The 19,053-nt window shown below is 43.3% G+C and overlaps 2 protein-coding genes across 3 annotated transcripts in view; both read right to left on the bottom strand.

The window, feature by feature from the left end:
• The window catches only part of frmd3 (FERM domain containing 3), a 26,964-nt gene extending 13,185 nt beyond the window's left edge, over positions 1 to 13,779 (bottom strand). For both annotated transcript variants that reach the window (XM_027012206.2, XM_035536163.1), the window contains exons 1-7: positions 13,195 to 13,779; positions 5,060 to 5,164; positions 4,336 to 4,378; positions 3,407 to 3,485; positions 1,807 to 1,904; positions 1,071 to 1,194; positions 588 to 675 (exon numbers count right to left, since the gene is read on the bottom strand). In XM_027012206.2, the coding sequence (XP_026868007.2) occupies positions 588 to 675; positions 1,071 to 1,194; positions 1,807 to 1,904; positions 3,407 to 3,485; positions 4,336 to 4,378; positions 5,060 to 5,164; positions 13,195 to 13,299 (642 nt within the window). In that variant the 5' untranslated portion in view covers positions 13,300 to 13,779. The remainder of the gene's footprint in view (positions 1 to 587; positions 676 to 1,070; positions 1,195 to 1,806; positions 1,905 to 3,406; positions 3,486 to 4,335; positions 4,379 to 5,059; positions 5,165 to 13,194) is intronic.
• A 110-nt stretch (positions 13,780 to 13,889) lies between these two features.
• On the bottom strand, positions 13,890 to 18,962 carry gkap1 (G kinase anchoring protein 1). The gene is given in 13 exon segments (XM_035536164.1): positions 13,890 to 14,606; positions 14,608 to 14,628; positions 15,343 to 15,420; positions 15,576 to 15,646; positions 15,785 to 15,848; positions 16,079 to 16,165; positions 16,353 to 16,505; positions 16,904 to 16,932; positions 17,020 to 17,152; positions 17,334 to 17,411; positions 17,566 to 17,727; positions 17,951 to 18,185; positions 18,865 to 18,962. Coding segments are annotated over 12 exon segments (1,182 nt in total). The 5' UTR covers positions 18,179 to 18,185; positions 18,865 to 18,962; the 3' UTR covers positions 13,890 to 14,528.
• Positions 18,963 to 19,053: the final 91 nt, after the last annotated feature.

Raw genomic sequence — 19,053 nt, 5'->3', positions numbered from 1 at the left:
TGAAATACAAAACTACTGAGCAGTACATTAAATCTGGGATCACTGAAGAAATGGCTTTAATGAGTCTTGAAAATCAATTCATGTTGAAGGGCAAAAGTCTTAGTCCCACATGGGTTTTGCTAGCGACAACCTAGTTGTTTCTGAAATTACTCTGTAATTAGTTCGTGTGACACTTTACACAGTTCAGCCCAAAGTCACCGATAAGCAGCTGAGCGGGCTAAGCCCAGAGCTCCAGCTGGGACTCACACTGAAACCGATCACGGTCGCTGAGGCCTAAGTCAGGAGGGAGCTTGGGTGGAATAAGAGCACGCGGTCGGCCTTGACGCCGTGTGCAAGCACTCAGATCAGACTAATGCGATATCAGGCTTGTCCTAGAGAGAAATGCCACGTGTCAGTACACAGAAACCCCTCCGCCCCCGAATGACATGTCTATGGCACGGCCGCGTGAGCCAATGATGACGCACGCTGTGGATGCAGCCCAGCACTGCAGAGATCAGCTGAGAAAGGGTGACTTGCCGTGTTGTATCCTGGAGGCATGCGTGAGTGGATAACATGTTCCACGGTGTAGGGAATGACACAGTGCATACCTTGCAGGGATGAGGGTCTACGCCATACGTGTCCAGCGTGTGAGCTCTTTGGAGCAGGTTCAGCTCAGCCAGGGCAGGACACTGACCCCTGCAGAAGGGGTCCGGTAGAGAGCAGAAGCGCAACCAATCACGACAGTGCCACAGCGCAGAGGAGACCAGTAGAGAGCAGGAGCATGACCAAACACAGTGGTATAATGCAGAAGTGCCCAGTAAAGAGCAGAAATACGACCAATCAAAGCAGTGCTACAATGCAGAATGGCTTTGATAAAGAGCAGGAGCACGACCATTCACTAAAGTGAATGGTAACGATCCTTTTGTATATAATACTTGGTCCCCTTGTAGTTTTTATTTGTTGATAACAACATTAAAATATTTGGGCAGCATGTGGTCTTAACTGAACGTTAGCATGAAAACCTGCATGCTACCCTTTACTAACACGCCAGCAAAAAAGATGGCTGCAGGTGAAGCTGTCGCTGCCCTCACCTGAGCTCATTCTGGTAGATCTCGATTATCTTGCGCTCCAGTTTGGGGCTCTGCTTGGGGAACAGCTTGAAGTCACCGATGAAGTCGGCCGGGTGCTCATCTGCATCGTGGTCCCCGATTTCAGCTGTAGACAGCGCACACACCATTCAGAGCGGAGCTCGGAGGTTTACTGCCGAGAATTACCCACTATGTCTCTACCGGTGATGTCCACTCACCCATGGATAACTGACATGGTGTAACATATATAAACACAGTGAGACTGTGGCCTTTAAGACTCTCTGTGCTGAAGGAGGCTTGACATTGACAGAATTGGGAAATATACTGGCAGTGTATTCAATGTTATTCACAAAACCTCAGTAAAGGCCATTAAATGTCACATCTTAATGTTCTCAATACACTGCACTTAAATAAATGTAATAGTTAATATTTCAACCAAAAACACTAACATTTTACCACCTGGTGTGTGAGTCCTATATGTATTATGTGTATTATGTATTATGTATTATTTAGTGATAATAATATTGTTAACAAGGAAAGCAGAAGCCTGCTCTCAAATCAGCAAGATGTTGTTATCTAAATTCTATATTTTGAAGAGCCAACGCAGCGGTAAGCACACAAAAAGCGCGGGGTGAAAGTTCCTAATAATAACGACACTACACTAGCTAGCCACACTAAGTTTATGTGAATGCTGGCTGTTAGCACTGGGAGGCCTTGGTAAGGCGTGCAGTAGAATTACCCTGTACTATACAGGCTCCAAGGTAGGCTGCATCTGCAAACGGACACAGGAGCCTCCCATGGTTCAGATCCCTCTTCAACTGTAGATACAACAGGTACCTGACAGAGAAACAGACACGCGTGGTAGAACAAAGAATGGCGGCCATGTGGTGTCCTGTTCCAGTTCACCTTAGCAGAATGAACGGGGGGCCCAAGTCTTTTACAGTGCCATCCAGACTCACCGCATGACACAGTGGCAGTTGAGGAAATGCACTGGCTGCCATGGCAACCAAGGAGATCAGGTCCACAGTACAGCTGTTACCATGAGAACCCTACCCCTGGAAATCGTTACTATAGAGATGTGGCCTTGGGAAAAAGGCATCTGAACTGGCCACAGTGATTTCGAATACTGCAAAGCTAAAGTTTAGATGGGTAGCTGGCACTATAATACATATTTGGCATGTCATATGATAGGTTTGTCCTTCATCTTAACAATTTCCACCAGATTTGTGGAGGAGGGGAAACACTCCCTTTGCCACTTCTGGTTATTTTTAGCCAAAAGATTGGCTAAAAATGGCTAATTACAAGAAGGTTCTAAACAGTATGTCTATGGAAGTAACAGATTTGACATTTAGAACCTAGCATTTATGATGACATATAAAATCAAGCCTTCAGTCTTGATTTTTCATAACATTTCATAATCATTCCTTGTAAATGGATTATATCCGATATATCAGATATATTTTCTTTGTGCGTGCGTGTGCGTGTGTGTGTGTGTGCGTGTGTGCGGGTGTGTGTGTGTGCGCATGTGTGTGTGTGTTTTGCACTCCTCACCTTTCCTTTAGTTCCATGAGTATCTCACATAGAATATTTAGGAGAAAGAAAGATGCATAAAGTTGTTTTCTTTGTCTCTGGGGCTTTTAAAGAGAAACAGCAAGGGTGCAGTCACACTAATGCCAGCCTATCACCAGTGCAACATCTGACCCACAGTATGGGCAACAAGCTGCCCAGTGACCCACAACAGCACACACCCTGCTCTCTGACCTGTGCAACTACACCCTCAATCTGTGTAGACACTAACAGAGAGAAAGAGAGAGAGAGAGAGAGAGAGAGAGAGAGAGAGAGAGAGAGAGAGAGAGAGAGAGAGAGAGAGAGAGAGAGAGATGGAGCTGGAGATAGTAGGAGAGAGTAGGAGGTAGTGCTAGCAGTATTTATCTTCACAGGTCAGATTGTGGAATTGCTCCAGGCAACATACTGAGCTGTGCTAATGAGTTATTCACACTAACAGTGTGTGTGTGTGTGTGTTTGGGCATTATTACTGGCAGTTTGCTTAAACTTTTGACCTCTGATCATATGCAAGGCATGAAAAACAGAAATCGTAAACAAATCGTTTTCACCCTCTTTTCTCAACAACTGATTGATATTCTAAGGATAAATGTATCAAACTAAATAAAAAGGCCCAAACAATAATATTCGTAGCACTTTCTGGACAACATCAAGAACCATTCAATATTCAGCAGTTTGCATGTTTCAGAGTCTGTATTCACCGGAGCATTTCAGATCTCAAACTTCACCATACTAAATGTCAATTCACTGTTGTCTTCTCATTTTCTCTGTGTTACCTCGTCAGTTCTTCCTTGATCTTAATGGGCTCCTGGGGATAGAACTTCACCCGAAAGCACATAGTGTAGGGCTGCACACCTGAGAATAACTCCGCGAGAAGAGGAGAGAAAAAAGAGGGTGTGTGTGTGTGTGTGTGTGTGTGTGTGTGTGTGTGTGTGTGTGTGTGCGCGTGCGTGCGTGTGTGTGCGTGCATGCGCATGGGTGTGTGTATGTGTGCGTGTGTGCGTGCGTGTATGTGTGTGTGTGTGTGTGTGCGTGCGTGCGCGTGAGTGTGTGTGTGTGTGTGTGCGTGTGTGTGTGTGTGTGTGTGTGCGTGTGTGCATGTGTGCATGCGCACACGCGTGTATGTGCGTGTGTGTGTGTGAGATAGAGAGATAGTGAGACAGACAAAAAGAAAGAAATAGAGACAGAGATCATTAAATATTAAGGCAGTTAAAATGAGAAGCATCATTAAAAGAGCAGTTAGTATGAAAAAGGAGAGACACACACACTTCCGTAAACATCCAGATTTCTTATATTCATGTGCATCCTATCACTTGCAGTAACACACTCCTGCACACACAACTGCCTACAGCTTACACATGTTGATTAGACTTTAACCTCACTCACACAATACCTTTCCTCCAGGTCACACTCAAAACACCGACCCATTTAGACTTAGATGGAAAAAGCAGGTTATTATAACTGTAAATCAATAATTGTGGTATCCTAATCAGCGGTTATATATAGTGTATGGTGAAAGGTAATATATTTGAGAAGATTTGTATGCTACATTATACTGCACTATATATATATATATATATATATTGCTGTGTGTACTAGATTCGCCAGGACCTACAATGCAGGCATTGTACCTGAGTATCCAGAGTTTCTGAAGTGTAGATGAAAGAATGCACTGAACACGTCAGAAAAGGGTTAGTACACTTACATTTCATTTGTTTGACCACGGCTTTGCTGGGGTCCAGCCAGTGCTGTGTAATTGAGCAAAGACAGGGGACAAATAGAGAATGAAACAGTAAGTGCTTGGTGCCCTGAATGGTCCAGGAATGTAAACACTGTGTGCAGCGCTCGGCCGTTCAGGGCCGGACACAGCACCACTGCCCCCTGTTCTCTCAGCGGCACATGCGCTGTAATACTACAACATAAAGGAGTGTAAATAATTCAGCACACTGTTGAGATATTTTCTGCTTGATTGCGAAAACACTGCCGTACCCACGGTGTGGCGCAACTGCAGGGACGGTTGCCATGGTAACTTTGTATAGAACTCATAAACATCAGTATAGGGGACTGGTGGGAAATTTTGCAAAAGGACACTGTAGATTGTGAGAATATCAGGACTCTGATGACACCATTCAAATGACAGGTTCCTCAAAAGTTTGCACTTATAAGGCCATAATGGCCTTAATGGTGTTTAGCGTGCCCCAAGGAGAATAATTACAATAGCCCAGGGATCATTTTATTTGTTAGTATTTCTGAAGGACTAGAATAAGGCTGTCTGCAAGTTGTTTACAGATATATATGTGTGTGTGTGTGTGTGTGTGTGTGTGTGTGTGTGTGTGTGTGTGTGTGTGTGTGTGTGTGTGTGTGACAGAGAGAGGGGGAGAGAGAGAGAGAGAGAGAGAGAGAGAGAGAGAGAGAGAGAGAGAGACTACCCTCTGCTTCTCTGGATCCACATATCTGATACCAAAGTAATCCTTCTCCAGCAGACTGTAATGGTTGCACACGTGATCCAGCAGAAACTGGCCTCTTGTGTCCCTCTGTAGGAGAACATGAATCAGATTCTGAATTGTCAGCAGATTAGTCTTAACCACAGCAAAGATGGCAGAAACCACAGTCAAATGGACATGTGAAGTAGGTCGATAACGGGTGGGTAATGAAGAGAGACATCTGTTTGGTGTCTCTCTCTCGTGCCTCTAAGCAGCACACCTGTGTCCCCGACCTTCACGCTATACAGTTCATTTTGGCCCTGAATGAACCTGCCATAAATAAGAATTCTTTTAAAACATTATTCTTTTTTTTATTTTATTTTTTTTTAGTTACGGACTGATGTAGAAGGCACTTAAACCTGCACGAGGACGACGCCTAGTTCAGCTCTCGCAGCAACAGGCCTTGTTTGACCTTGATATTACTTATCCTCGGTAAGCGTTAGCATGCGACACTGGACTGTTTTGAAGCTGTGATGTATGGTCACATCACCCTCGCTGCTGCTCATGGAATTGAATTGAGTTGAATGCTGCCCTTGCAGGAAACAGACGTTACAGAAGCTGATGATATCTGGTCATTCTGTCATACATTTCCAATTTGAATCTAAAGGGCAATCTATGTTACACAAAAAGATTTCTGGCAAAGGTAGTGCTCACGTATGCACCAATGCGCTCTCTCTCTCTCTCTCTCTCTCTCTCTCTCTCTCTCTCTATCTCTCTCTCTCTCTCTCTCTTTCCCTCCCTCCCTCCCTCCCTCCCTCCCTCTCCCTCTCCCTCTCAGTTCCCAGCATAGTGGGATCTTAGGCCAAGAAGACAGTGCTGTAGTTTAATCTTGCAGTTTAACTCCTGTAATTAATACACGTGTCCCGCATCGATGCGTGCATCTCTGCTGAATCACAGGAACAAGGACATGAGCTGCCTGTTAACTGGACGTGTGCACGCGGCAGGCAAATACGCAGCAAGTGGAATCTGTTAACGTTCCAGCACAGATGAGAAAAGGGAGGAGATGACAAGGGGGTGGAGCCTGAAGGGGTGGGGCTGATTTTGAATCGCGTGACATTGAGATGGGAAGACTGGAAGAGCAGAAGCTCCGGAAGAGCGACTCGCCACTCAGAGCGACGGCACTGAACCGAAGGGGGTGGGAACAGATTAGCTCTTATACACAGACACATTTATTTTGAAAACAATACTTCTAAAAGAGAAATGAAACAAAGATATTGTTAAGAAAACCAGTGAGGCCAAACAGAAATGAGCACGGGAAGCCAGGCTTGCTCATAACGTACCTGACCTGACCTGACCTGACCTGACCTGCATAGCTGACCATGTGTGAAAGACAAAGTCTACACTAATAAGCACAACTGCTTATTCTGGCAAAATAGTTTAGCCTGTCCTTGCTCCAGATACATAATGACTGGTCAATGTTAAACACCTGGGGATGTGGTGGTGATGACATTTGCCTGGTGCTGCGTATAGGAAGAAAGAAATGTTAAATGATGGCAGTATATATAAAGAAATTACGCAGCAAAAAAAGGAGATTGCTGATTTTACTATCATAAAACAGCATTAAAACAGGCAATGCAGTAAAAATCCTCTGTTATCACTGGTTAATAATGGAAACTAAAGGACAGATCATTTTTTAAAATCACCTTATTGTTTGATGTAGCCTATACATTTCTGAAAATCCATCAGTGATGACACTGCTTAGGGAACCCTGTCAAAGTCTGAGATGTTTCTAGAACAAACCCAGCTCGCGCCCATTTCCCTGGTCCTGCAGCCCTCTATCTACTGGAGTCAGCTAAACAGGGCAGTAAAAACACTGAGGTTTGGACCCTAACAGACTCAGCACAAGAACTAGACGACGGAAATGTAGTCCCGCTTCCTCATAAAAATGGCCATTATCATTCGACAGGAGGAAAGCTGATTTATCAAACACAATCTGGCAGCTACGGAAGTACTTCGGTATTAAACCACATAAGCCTTTAATAGGGTGGAGTGGTTTATAATTCCGAGTGGCTCGAAGTCAACGAACCTGCTGCAGAAAGCCGATGCTTTCCTCCAAGTCTCATCTTACGCTCAGCTTGGCTTTTATTTTCCCGCATTTAATTCATAATTAAAGCCGGGAGCGGAAGGGCCTTTAAACGCGATAGCTCTCCTTTCCTTTCAGCGCATTGAAAAAAGGAAATAGACACAGCAGAAGACATTCCGTTTTCAAAGTAAAACTGCATGCAGCATATACTGCGACTATTCCAGTAGAGCACTATGTCTTGAGATTTTTCAAAGCCTTGCGCACGAATGACTGTGATGATCTTTAGTTGAAATCCAGACATCATATCTCCCCTTGAACAGAAAGTAATCTCAGGTCTTAATGAGGATTTGAAAATAACAGCATATGGCTGCAAAAAGCATGTCTAATCACAGTAGGTCTTTATACTTACAGATGTCTTGAACTAACTTCATGGGTAAGGCTGGGTTCAGACTGCAGACTTCAACACGTCTGATTCAATCATAAAGTCTTGTTTTATGTTTGTGTTCAGACAAGCCACCTTCTTGTGGCCATTTGCTAAACAGAAAACATTAGACTAATTTTTTTGTTCGTTATTACGGAAAATTGGTATAAGGGATCATTAAAAATGTGCTGGGTGTATGATTGTATGATTTCTGTCCTTTTTCACAGATCAGAAGGGGAGAAAAGATGAAGTGGATAATCATGAAGCAGCAGACTCCTTGCAGAGCCCTTAATCAGGAGTGTATTATGAGCTGAGCAGATCCATCACCTTTGCGTGAACATCCACAAATTCACAATCTTCCATAAATATCGCCATGTTCACATTCAACAATACAAATGGCAGATATAATACATTTATGCACAGTACACATTGTTCCTGGCAAAGTAACAGCAGGAGTAAATGATTCCTTGTGTTGTATGTAATAAAAGCTGGTTATAAATGGTTTAAGTGTGAATTTCTATAGGAGTGTGTGATCTTTGTGTTTGTGTGTGTGTATGTATGTACCGGGTCTTTTGTCCCGGTACATGTCATCTCTTTAAATATCTGTGACACAGACACGTTAACTCACTGCCTCAGGAAGGTAACATGTAGAACACATATGCATGCAAACACACACAAACACCCAACAAAAAACACACCCACACACAGCTCAACAAAGACACCTTCTAAATAACCACAAAAACTATAAAAACGCAAAAAATGATCATATATATAAAATGCACAACAGCGTCTCACAGCACCTATCCTGCCAGCCTTCAGCACCGACGTACACAATATCCCCAAACAGAGCAAACAGTCTGTAATCTGCTCCCTAGTCAGAATGCACCTCACATCAGCAGCAAATCTCTCCACGCGCGCCCAGATGTCGCTCGACTCCCCTCCCCTCCTTCTCTTGCTCTCCACGCACCTCCCTCCCTCTTTTCTCCTTACTCCACCTCTCTCTCCATCTCTTGATCCTTCCTTTCCCCTCCTTCACCCCTCCTGGTGGAAAATCATCAAAGGACTCGGTGGAATATAAGAATAGAAAAGGTTCTATTTATAGCCGCACGAAAGAATGCCTACCCCACAATAACACCCCCCCCCCCCAGCCACCTCTGATATGTCTGCTGTTAAGACATTTTCTTGCGAGATCAATAGAAACAGAGGGATACATTTCTGCAGATTAGGCGATTCGCAAGCGACGAAGCATAAACAGAATATTTTAGTCAGTGAGAGATCTGATGACTTTCCTTTTCTTCTTCTCCTTCTGCTGGAATAGCAAGGACACTCGGGTGTCGGGCCGTCACGGTCAAACTTCTGTGAACTGTATAAATGGAGACTAAAGTGCTCGTGTAGCCTGAGAAAGTCTGGAATTAGTACCACTATCAGTTTCTATGGTTTTGGAGATGAAATACAGTCAGTTGCAAAACTAAATTAAGAATTTTTTTTTTCTAAACAACAGATCCAGTGCAGATCCAGTCAGTGTCTCTTTGATCATTCTGTTTTTATACACAGAGTAGCCAAAAAGACTTTCATTGCTAAGAGCCTAATAAACGAAACATAATTGGCACTAATTAATGCTATGCAAATTGGATCATGCTAATTGTGCACTAGTTGTTGTTTATCATTAACTGTGTTAGCCTTTAGGTTGGCACTAGTCCTTTAATCCTAGAAGCAGAAGCAGTGTCTGCTGGGAGCAGTATTGTTAGCGCATGACGGATTGAGCGGCTGCACCAGAGCCCATGATCCGCTTTAATATTGCATGGACTGTCTGTCTCTTGGACACTGAGAAGCTCCTGGTTAGGACTGCAATGCATTAACCATGCTTACATCTACACACAGCCCTCCTAATGTACGTGAGTATAACCACACCAGCTCACGCTAAGAGAACAGCGTGCAGATGTCAGGCACATAGCTCCATCATTTGTGTGTGTGTGTGCATGTGTGTGTGTGTGTATGTGTTCATGGTAGATTATAAACCAGGTTGAGGCCATTTTTTTTTGTCTTTTGGTTACCCACGTTTGCTAGGCCATCCACCTGTCCATGAACTCCCCCAAGTAAACGGAGCTCTGTGAACAAATGGATGTCACGAAGTCAGATGGTTCTGATCTCAGGTTTGGATTCCTGTGGCTTCCGTGGATCAGGTCAGTTTACTCAGAGCCAAAGAGAGAGGCAGACAGAGGCCTCGCTCGGTACAGAACAGTGTAGAGCATGCAGCCTACTGTTAGACACAAGAGGCAAATGTATGTCTGAAGGAGCGAACATGGCCTCCCCTTAACATGCCTGAAACTTATACCATGTTATACAATCACAGCAAAACACAGTCTCACCTATTAGGAGGACTTAAAAAAACTGAATTTAAATCATAGCTCAATTTACACATGAGCCATAAATGAATTGCAAAGTAGTGTTCATTCGATAAAAAAAATCTTTTGTTTTTTTAGCTTTGTACTATACTTTGTTTCATTTTACATTTAGAATAAAACAATTAGTGTGTATTTAAAATGAAGACTGTCATGTTTATTTCAAAGGTATGCACATCCATCTCAGGTGAACCGTGTAGGAATTTGAGCCCTTATTATACGTTCTATCAGTTTAAGGGACCAAACGTAATTGCATTATTGGCTGTTGAGCTCTGTTTTGGCCACATGCAAATTATCACTTTTTAACTTACTAGAAAGTTAATGTAAGTTGTAGATTTGTTCTGTATTGCTGATTTTAGTTTAAATACAAAAGAGGTTCCAGAGAAACAAGCTTTTGTAAGGCTTAAAAAGCCTGAGTAAAATCTTTTAAAGACACAGTCACAACATTAGGTATGTCATAGCCAACTGTTGGCATATTAGTACTGGTGATTTACAAGCAATGTGCATAACCCCGTGGTGGATGACCATAGAATACTATCAATCAACTATCAAACAGTTCAAGAACATTGCATAGACTGAAGGCAGATCTTTAAGATCACCGTTAAAAAAAGAATGACCTCTCAGGGGGTTTCGATTGGTTCCCGTTAGCCAACAAGCCTGTAGATTTTTGGTTTTGCTGGTAATGTATCAGCCAGAGGCAACAAGAAGATCAATACTGAAGTCAGAAACAACTTGAGTAATCCAAACAAATGCCTTGGGGCTCAGTGGATGGGCATTCAGCTTGCGGCAAGACAATGAACTGGAACATACTGCAAAAGCAACCGCCAAGTGTCTCAGGCGAAGAAGTAGAAAGTTCTTGAGCAGCCAAGTTAATCACCCAACCTGGACCAAACTGCACCTGAATTTCACCTACTAATGATGATGCTGAATGCAAAAAGCTTTCCAAACAGGCAGGAACAGGCAAAGCTGGTGGAACTCTGTCGAATGTATGATGATGTCATTGATAACTTTGCAACCAAGGACGAAATATAACTTTATGTAAAATATGTTCATTTTCCCCCCTTATGATCCATGCAGTACAGACAGAAAGAAACTTCAGTTAAAACTGTCATTCTGCACCGTAAATAGTGTTTTATTTAATAGTCATTTTTCAGTTAAAAAAAATAGAAGAACAAGAATGTGTCAGTTCAATTACATCCAGACTGCACTGTATATACTGAAACATATAGGGTGTGAAATACTCAAGACTCCTCATTAACTGGAGATAACCAAAATCAAAACCAAGGCTCTTGAGCAGGCAAAGCATTCTGGCTAGTCAAATTAGTTACAGCATCTCTCGCGCCATGCAGACATGGCTGTTAAATAATTTCTTCACTGTTCAACTTGAGCAGGCATACAGATGATTCTATAGCACTCACATTGATATTCTTGGATCTGAATCATGTAAAGAGAACAACTCTAGACAAATCTCTCATGTAAGTGTTTGTTTAACGGCCTTGCAGGTATTCCACTTTAATCATGTTATGTAACCTGTCGCTGCCCTGAGCGCTTACATTTTGGCAGTGATACATTTAAGAGGCGCTCCATGACATCCTGTGAGGCAGAATTACGTTGTTCTGATTTCGTACGGAAAACAACATGGAAATTAGCAAAGAATATGAAGTCTTCCTGGTTTCGTTAGATAAATTCAACCTGACACCCAATGACCAGACTGTGTAAGAATGTGCAGCTCAGCCACCCTGTGAACACAAGCTTTGCACTGAAAAGAACTGTGCCAAATGAACACACACTGCATATGTAAAACCCCTTAATGAAATTGAGCAGTTTTGGACTGGATCTGGATTTTACCCATTCTGGACCTTATGTAAGAAGGCTAACATTCATTGTCTAATTGCAACAAGAATGCAATTCAGTCCCCATGTTGGAGGAGTGATGTAATTGATGCAGTGAAGGAGCAGGATTGTGAGGCACCGAAGGAGGGGAAAGATATGGCCGCATAGATATTTATGAAATATGCAGCAAAAATCCATAACAGAACTAGAAGCCGTTACAGACAGTGGTCATTACAGATTCTTCAATTTTCATAAGGCCAAGACAAAAGGGGGTCCCTCACAAATGCGTGAAAGAACCTAGAGAGGGGTGTGTATAAAAGCAGCGTTATGGTCTAGAGAGACACACAGAGAGAGGCTGACTTTTGGACTTAAATTAAAACAAAAGAACAACTTCTTTTCTTCTTTTCACATCTTCATAACTGTCCATACCCTTTAAAGCTGCCTGACGTGGCCCCTCCATTAGAACAATGATTAATGAATTTTACTGGATATGGTCGCTGCCAGAGTAAAATAAAAAGGAAAAACTCTTTTTGTAGTGTTTGATGAGTGCATATTCAAGGCTACAGGTTAGAAACTAACTTCCAGAAATGACATTTATTAGTTTTTTTTTCCCCGGTTAGGTTTAATATAGTACAATGCAGTAGTACTTTAGGCAGTCATGGCAGAGACAATACTGAAACTGGACACTTCAGGATGCGTTTGATCAATCTAATATAGCGTGATAGATGAAACAGTTCTGCAATAAAATGTCAAAAGTGAAGAAAATGACCGGAACTGAAGTCTCCGATTACTTGACATAAACAAGTCGAGAGACCCACCTAAACTCACGCTGGAGACGAGAGTTAAAGTGCATATGGAAGCTTGCAGCATAATCTGCCGTTACTTTTGAAACATCTAACAGTCAGTCCTCTGTGCTGGATCAAAATTGCAATGGTCCCATGAAAGACTTCTACTCTTTCGTTAACCCAACAAACTACTAATATTACATTTTTTTGACATCGAAAGAATATTTAATACATTTCCATTTCTCAGCAACGACGTACGGTAGAGTTAATAACGAAGCAGGTTGTAGGACGTTTGTATTTTTTAATCATAGCATCTGGGGTAAATATGTATGCTACCGCACATATGACGAAATCACCTCCCAAGAAGGCGTATCTCTTTCATAAACAGTAAACAAGCGGCAATCATCCTCAAGCAGCATCGGGCTGTTTTCACCTTCTAAAAACAACAAAACAAACAAACAAAAAAAACACGTGCAATAACGCTGACCATTACTGTTGTCATTATTATCAGAATAAAGATGATCGCATGTTTGCAAGCGCACTCGCGCACAAGCATGCGCGCACACCCTCGCTGACCCGCAGCATCGCGGGAGAGCGCGCGGACAAGGTCGCGCGTACCTGGATGTTGCACGAGATCTCGGAGTCGTCCAGCAGCCGTACCGTGCACTGCATCTCCTGGTTGAGCGAGAAGATGCTTGGACTCCGCAATCGAAGCATTTTCATGGTCCCGGGGTCCGCATGCTCCAACTAGCGCCTTTAGTTATCTCGGACAGACGCGGCGGCGCGTCTTGCGTGCATGCGGTGCAGGAGAACAAAGCTCCGTCGCCAGGAGGGAAGGGGAAGCTGTCGTATTACATGGCTTGGAGAGCGATTCCCCCCCTTTCTCTCCTCTGACCCCTCCTCTGCTCGGCCCTCCCTCTCCGACACGATCGGGTTGAGCGCGTTATTTGCCGTACGCCGGAAAGCGCGCCGCTGAAATAACGAGTGTACGAGGTTGCTGGTCGCTGATAAAGAATTATGAAGCAAACAGCTACTGGCAAAATGTCGTCAGTCTACAGGGTTAAACAGAAACATGCTTCCGAGTGAGCGAACGAGTGCGTTTTGGACTTTACGGTTTTACCTCTGGACCAAGTGGTTAATCTCATGTACTTGTGCGACACATTGTATACAGAAGACGGTTATATTTCCATACGCTCCTGTGCGGCACTGAAGTTTTATGAATTTGCTGTCATGCTTCAGACGTCTGTGACTAAGTCGAGGGACTTAAGCTGGACAGGCATAAAAAAACCCACACACACAACATCTGTCAGGGATAGTTTGAAAAAGTAGATTAGTGTCTTTATTAAAAAGTCGACTCAAATTTTTAGAGAAGCAACGGTCTGTCGGTCTGTAGTTGAAACGCATTGGCATTTTCTCATCAGCAGGTGGCATCACATTCCGGAGAGAATGACACGAAAATATGATTGTTTTTGCACTGACTTATGTCCAATTTTACATTTTCTTTATAACGGTTATGGTTTGACAGGGGAGGTGGGTCTGATTTTCTCAAAAACAATACATCTTGCACAACGACAGCAATCACCAGAGCAGATGATAAACGTGAACTGGAAACTCAACCCAGGATAATTAAATTATGTTTACAATCCCATTAAACCGTCAAAAGATTACACAAAGTAAAAAAATTGTACAAAGTTTTAAATATGCCGACGTGCTGTGTGTTAGACGAGTCTGACAAAAGCAGACTAACCACTCAGATCCCCCAACAAAACTAACCATCAGCAGTTCACACAGGGAATTTCTACTTGACATCCATTACAAGACAAACGAGGTGGTGCAGGCCCAGACAGACAGGTGGGAGGGTTTTACATAGTGTACGTTTTAGGGATTGTTAGTTTTCTCATGGGCAATCAGAAGCGTAACTTGAGTATGGGTGGTGTGGGGTGCTGAACTGGTCAGAGAGCAGACGCTAGAGGCTGGAGCACCAGAGCTGTTCCCTCACCTCCTCGATCTTCATAAATCCCCCTCTGGGCTCTTCTTTCCTTTCCGGTTGGCCTGCCACAGAGGAGAGGTCTCAGGTCTATATTCTGGATTCTGCAGCTTGCCATTTAGACATATACTGAACACAAAACCATCAAAGTCACATTTCCTCTCCTCAGTAAGCATGCCATCAGTACATCAGTTACTGACAATTAAAGCAAAAAAAAAAATTGTAATAATAATTCTTTGTAACTGTGTTCAATACCATTGTAAATCCTTGACTATACATTTACAGCATTTAGCGGACACTTTTATTCAAAGCGACTTACAATTCTGACTGAACACAACTTGAGTAACTGAGGGTTAATAGCCTTGCTCAGGGACCCAACAGTGGCAACTCAGCAGTGGTGGAGCTTGAACTGGCAACCTTCAACCTACAAGTCCAACCTTCAACCTACCTTAACCACTGAGCTACCACGGTCCTATAGAGTTCCATTCCTCTATGCACTCAGAACTGTGCTCCTGTTTTACCCATTCTCTTCACCTCACTCCCTGCTTGAGCTGTGTTTTCCTACCTTCACTGCCCTGCCTCTGCCTGTGTGCCTGTTCTAATCAGAGAAGAGCACATGCGATTAGGGAATACAGTAACTGAAAATACAAAAGCATTTAGGAAACTACTCCTGAAGTTGCCCATAAGCACAAGTGCATTTCAATGCAGACTCGAGTGCTTGTATAGTCTTAACACTAGTCTTTGGGTGGAGGGGGGGGGGGGGTGTTGGGAGCTTTTACCTGATGTTTTGGCTGTTCTGACTGTAAGCCTTTCACCTTTGACCTCTCCTGTTCTAATGACGCATGCAGCAATGTCACCTGGGGAGAGGAGAGGCATCGAAACCTATATTTTACTACATTACCCTTCAAGACTCGTTTCAGTGTCCTTCAACTTCAATATCCACCACAACGAAAGAAATAATTTTAAAAATACGTGGCATTTCAGAAATCCTTGCTGACTTGTGTCCCCACACCTGTGATGTCAGCTCCTCTTTGATGTTCAGAAGCTCCTCCACTTGCTGCAATATTTCTGCTTTGTCTTTCACTGAGCAAAGATAATTTTTAGGGCACCGTAAATGTCGTAAAACACGAGACTTGAGCCTTTATTATGTAGTGTATAATGCTGAACCAAATGCTATGTCGCTGTAGGATGATTCAGTTGGTTACTTCATAGTGTACTCACTCTCTCCTTGTTGAAGCATCTTAAGCAACTGTGCATTTCTGGCTTTCACTTCTTTATATCTCTCCTAAAAAAAAGCAAGTCAGAACTGAACTTCTACACTACATTTAAGAAAAACTGTCAATAACTTGTCATTGTTAGCTGCTTCTGTGTAAACACTGCAGAGAGAATAAGCCTACATTCTGAATGCAAAAAGACAATATAGTCCTTGTTTTTTTGGATGTCCAAAATGCCTTTTTGGATGTGTATTCTTGCCAAACACATCTGTTTCAGTCAAGAAATATTGAGGTGACTTACCTCCCACTGTGAAATGGTCTTTCTCAACTTTTCTATTTCCCGGTCTTTTTTTTCCAGCTCAAATTTTAACTGTTCAGTTCTTACATCCTTAGAGAAGAAGAGAGACAGAGAGAGAGAAAAAAAAAGCACACAAATTCAACACTGGGCTCTAATGGGCATTTCAATTCAGAGTTCAGATCAGGAACTTTGATAACAAGTCAGCACTTCTCCGTCTGATTGGGAGCTGATGGGAGTTGGAAGTGGTGCTCCAGTGAATGCCTGCCCTGTGTCTTACCGCTTCCTGCTCGGAGGAGGTGTTGAGTTCGTGGCCGGCACTGCTGCTGTACTGCTCCCTCCGCTTGTCTCTCTGCACTATCCGGCTCACAGTGTCCTCCAGCTGGTTAAAAAAACGCTCATCATGGGCCGCTGGGTTCACTGGCTTCAACTCCTTGGGGTTGTAACAAGGAGAAAGGGAGAGAGAGGGGGGTAATATGGAGGAGGGAGAGCAAGAGGTAGATGTGGAAGAGTAAAAGACAGAGAAGAAATTGCTAATATAATTTATATACTTCCTACCTATCTAAACCCTTTAGAATGTTAGCCACTAATACATCTTTGGCACTGAATAGCACTGCATTCACATTTTGTTTAGCAGTCCTGCACAAGCTATGCTCCAATTCTTTCTTTCAGTTCTGTGGATACTCTCGACCACAACCGTCAAGAAGACCAGAGTTGAATACCTAGACATACCCAAGATCTTCACATATGAGTCCCATGCTATGCATTTGAAAACACCACAAAGAATTCTACCATCCCCCCCCCCCCGAATGTACCTCCATGGACACTCACCTCTCTCTCTGGCCTCTTACTCAGCGGATCTGCAACAGAAAGGCTTGGTTAGCGTTTCTCGCTTGCTCTCCCTCTCTGTCACGTGAACAAACACGCATGACACAGCGCACCCTCACCCAGGCTCCCCTCCTGCTGAAAGTCTTTCAGTGACACTGTGAGGCGTTTGTCCTTCCCCTGCTGGTTCTTCTTCTTCTCCTTCTTCCCCCCGCCTTTGGCCTTGGGTGATGGTGCTTCCGGGCTCGCTGTGTCCTATGCGCACACCACGCACACACATACACACACACAGAACCCCACTGCTACCTGTCCCTAGATAAGGTTAACTTCACTTAGGTCACGGCAAGGTGTACACAGGGTTTAAGAAATTAGCCATCACTTCCATCATTTTTTTAAAGACTGATAAAGGAGACAAGACTGTGTTTTTTATATATACCTTTTTCTGCTGTTCAAACTCAAGTTTGCTCAGCATTAGGGCTTTTTCTAAGTCTGCCTCGTACAACTCAGAGGTCAGCTGCAATACGAAACACAAGCACAAGGACCAGAGTCATAGGTGGACAATTGACAACCATATCAACAACAGAGAAGACAAGGGAGAAAAACGTCACAAGTCTAGAGTTTATAATAAGAACATATTTATCATTTTTGTTTGTTTGTCTGTCTGTTACCTGTTCATCTCTCTGCTTCCATTCTTGCCAGCTTTCCTGGGGGGCAGAAGCACGATCCTTGGCCGTTGGCTGCAGTAGCTCATTAGCTAAACTCTGCAGTGTCAGAGTAGGAGGTGGGGCCGAGGACTTCTGAGGCAGCTTCTTAAAGGCAAGGCTCCTGAGCTGTGAAGGCACACCAAAGACAAAGCCTTCAGAATCATGCTACGTCTTCAAAACTGGTTTGGCATCAATGACAATGCCCAACTACTAGCAGCACCGGTTGGTGACACAGTCCACCTCTGAAAGGTGTGGACAGCATAAGTTATGCGTTATAACGTGGTTCCCTAGCGCTGATGACGAGGGTTGGAGTCCCTTAAACAATATCTTCTTTCTCTCTTCCAGTCACCTCGTTTGTTTCACTTTGCTGCTGCTCCTTCTTTCGCTTCTTCTTGTCTTTCTTTTTCTCATTGTTCTGACTGTTTTTCCCGCTGGGAGATTTCCCTGAGCGGGACTTTGCGGCGTCACGACCCCCTTTAGTCTTCCCCGCATCGGAGTCTGTGTCAGACTCGGAGTCCACCTGCAGCAGAGCGAAGCGTGACGCCGTTGTTGGGACTGAAATTAAGGCGGATGCCATGGTATATCTGCAAACGTAATGAAAAGCGATATACTTTAAAACGCGTAAATGGTGCGAGAGTGAATGTCAATGGTTCATTCATTAGTATTAAAAAGAGTCGGCGACTCATATTACGATAACGTATGCGAATCATGTCCCATATCTAGTCAGCTAGCTAAATATATTGCCTGACACGCAAGTTACCGTGAGCTATAGTACTTTTCAAGGCAAACATGAAACAGAAAATGCATTATTAGATGGAAGACTGAATACCCGCGATCAATTCTCGTTAGCTATCTAGATTTCTTAGCTAGTTCGTTATCTATATAAATCACTACCAGCACTAGGTTACTCGACAGCTAGCTAGAAAGCTAGCCCGCAAACCCTCAATCCCTTTAGGTTAATATGGGTCAACTTCGTCGTCTATTTAAAGTAGCCAAAATTACTGCACGCAAGGTCCTAAAAGTGCTAATTTTGTCATTTAAAAACTCGATTAATCATTACTAGCATTAGGTTCCTTACAATCTGACTAGTAACACAATCTCATACTAGCTAACGGTGAGCTAGCCGACACTGCCATTGTTAGCTGGCTGGCTAACTGCGTCGCTACCTTGCACTTATTCCACATTCTTATATCGAGCCGACGTTAGCATGACATTTTTCTACCTCACAAACATATCCGACTTCAAAGACAAGGCATAATTTACCTTATAAACTTTCGGTGAGTATAGGTCAACTAGCTAATAAACTTTTCACCTTACAAATCTTGTACCGCCGCTGTTTTTTTTTTTGTTTTTTTTTTTTGCGAGTGACCACTGTCTGCAGCAGCCAACCCTACGGTGCCCGGATTGGACATACGAGCAGTGGCCAAAGCGTTTCGAAATACATGAATTTGT

Source organism: Electrophorus electricus, chromosome 18, assembly GCF_013358815.1.
Source record: "Electrophorus electricus isolate fEleEle1 chromosome 18, fEleEle1.pri, whole genome shotgun sequence".
In the NCBI taxonomy this organism is placed as follows: domain Eukaryota; kingdom Metazoa; phylum Chordata; class Actinopteri; order Gymnotiformes; family Gymnotidae; genus Electrophorus; species Electrophorus electricus.
Note: the sequence above shows the minus strand (reverse complement) of the source record. Positions and strands in the feature narration are given on the sequence as shown.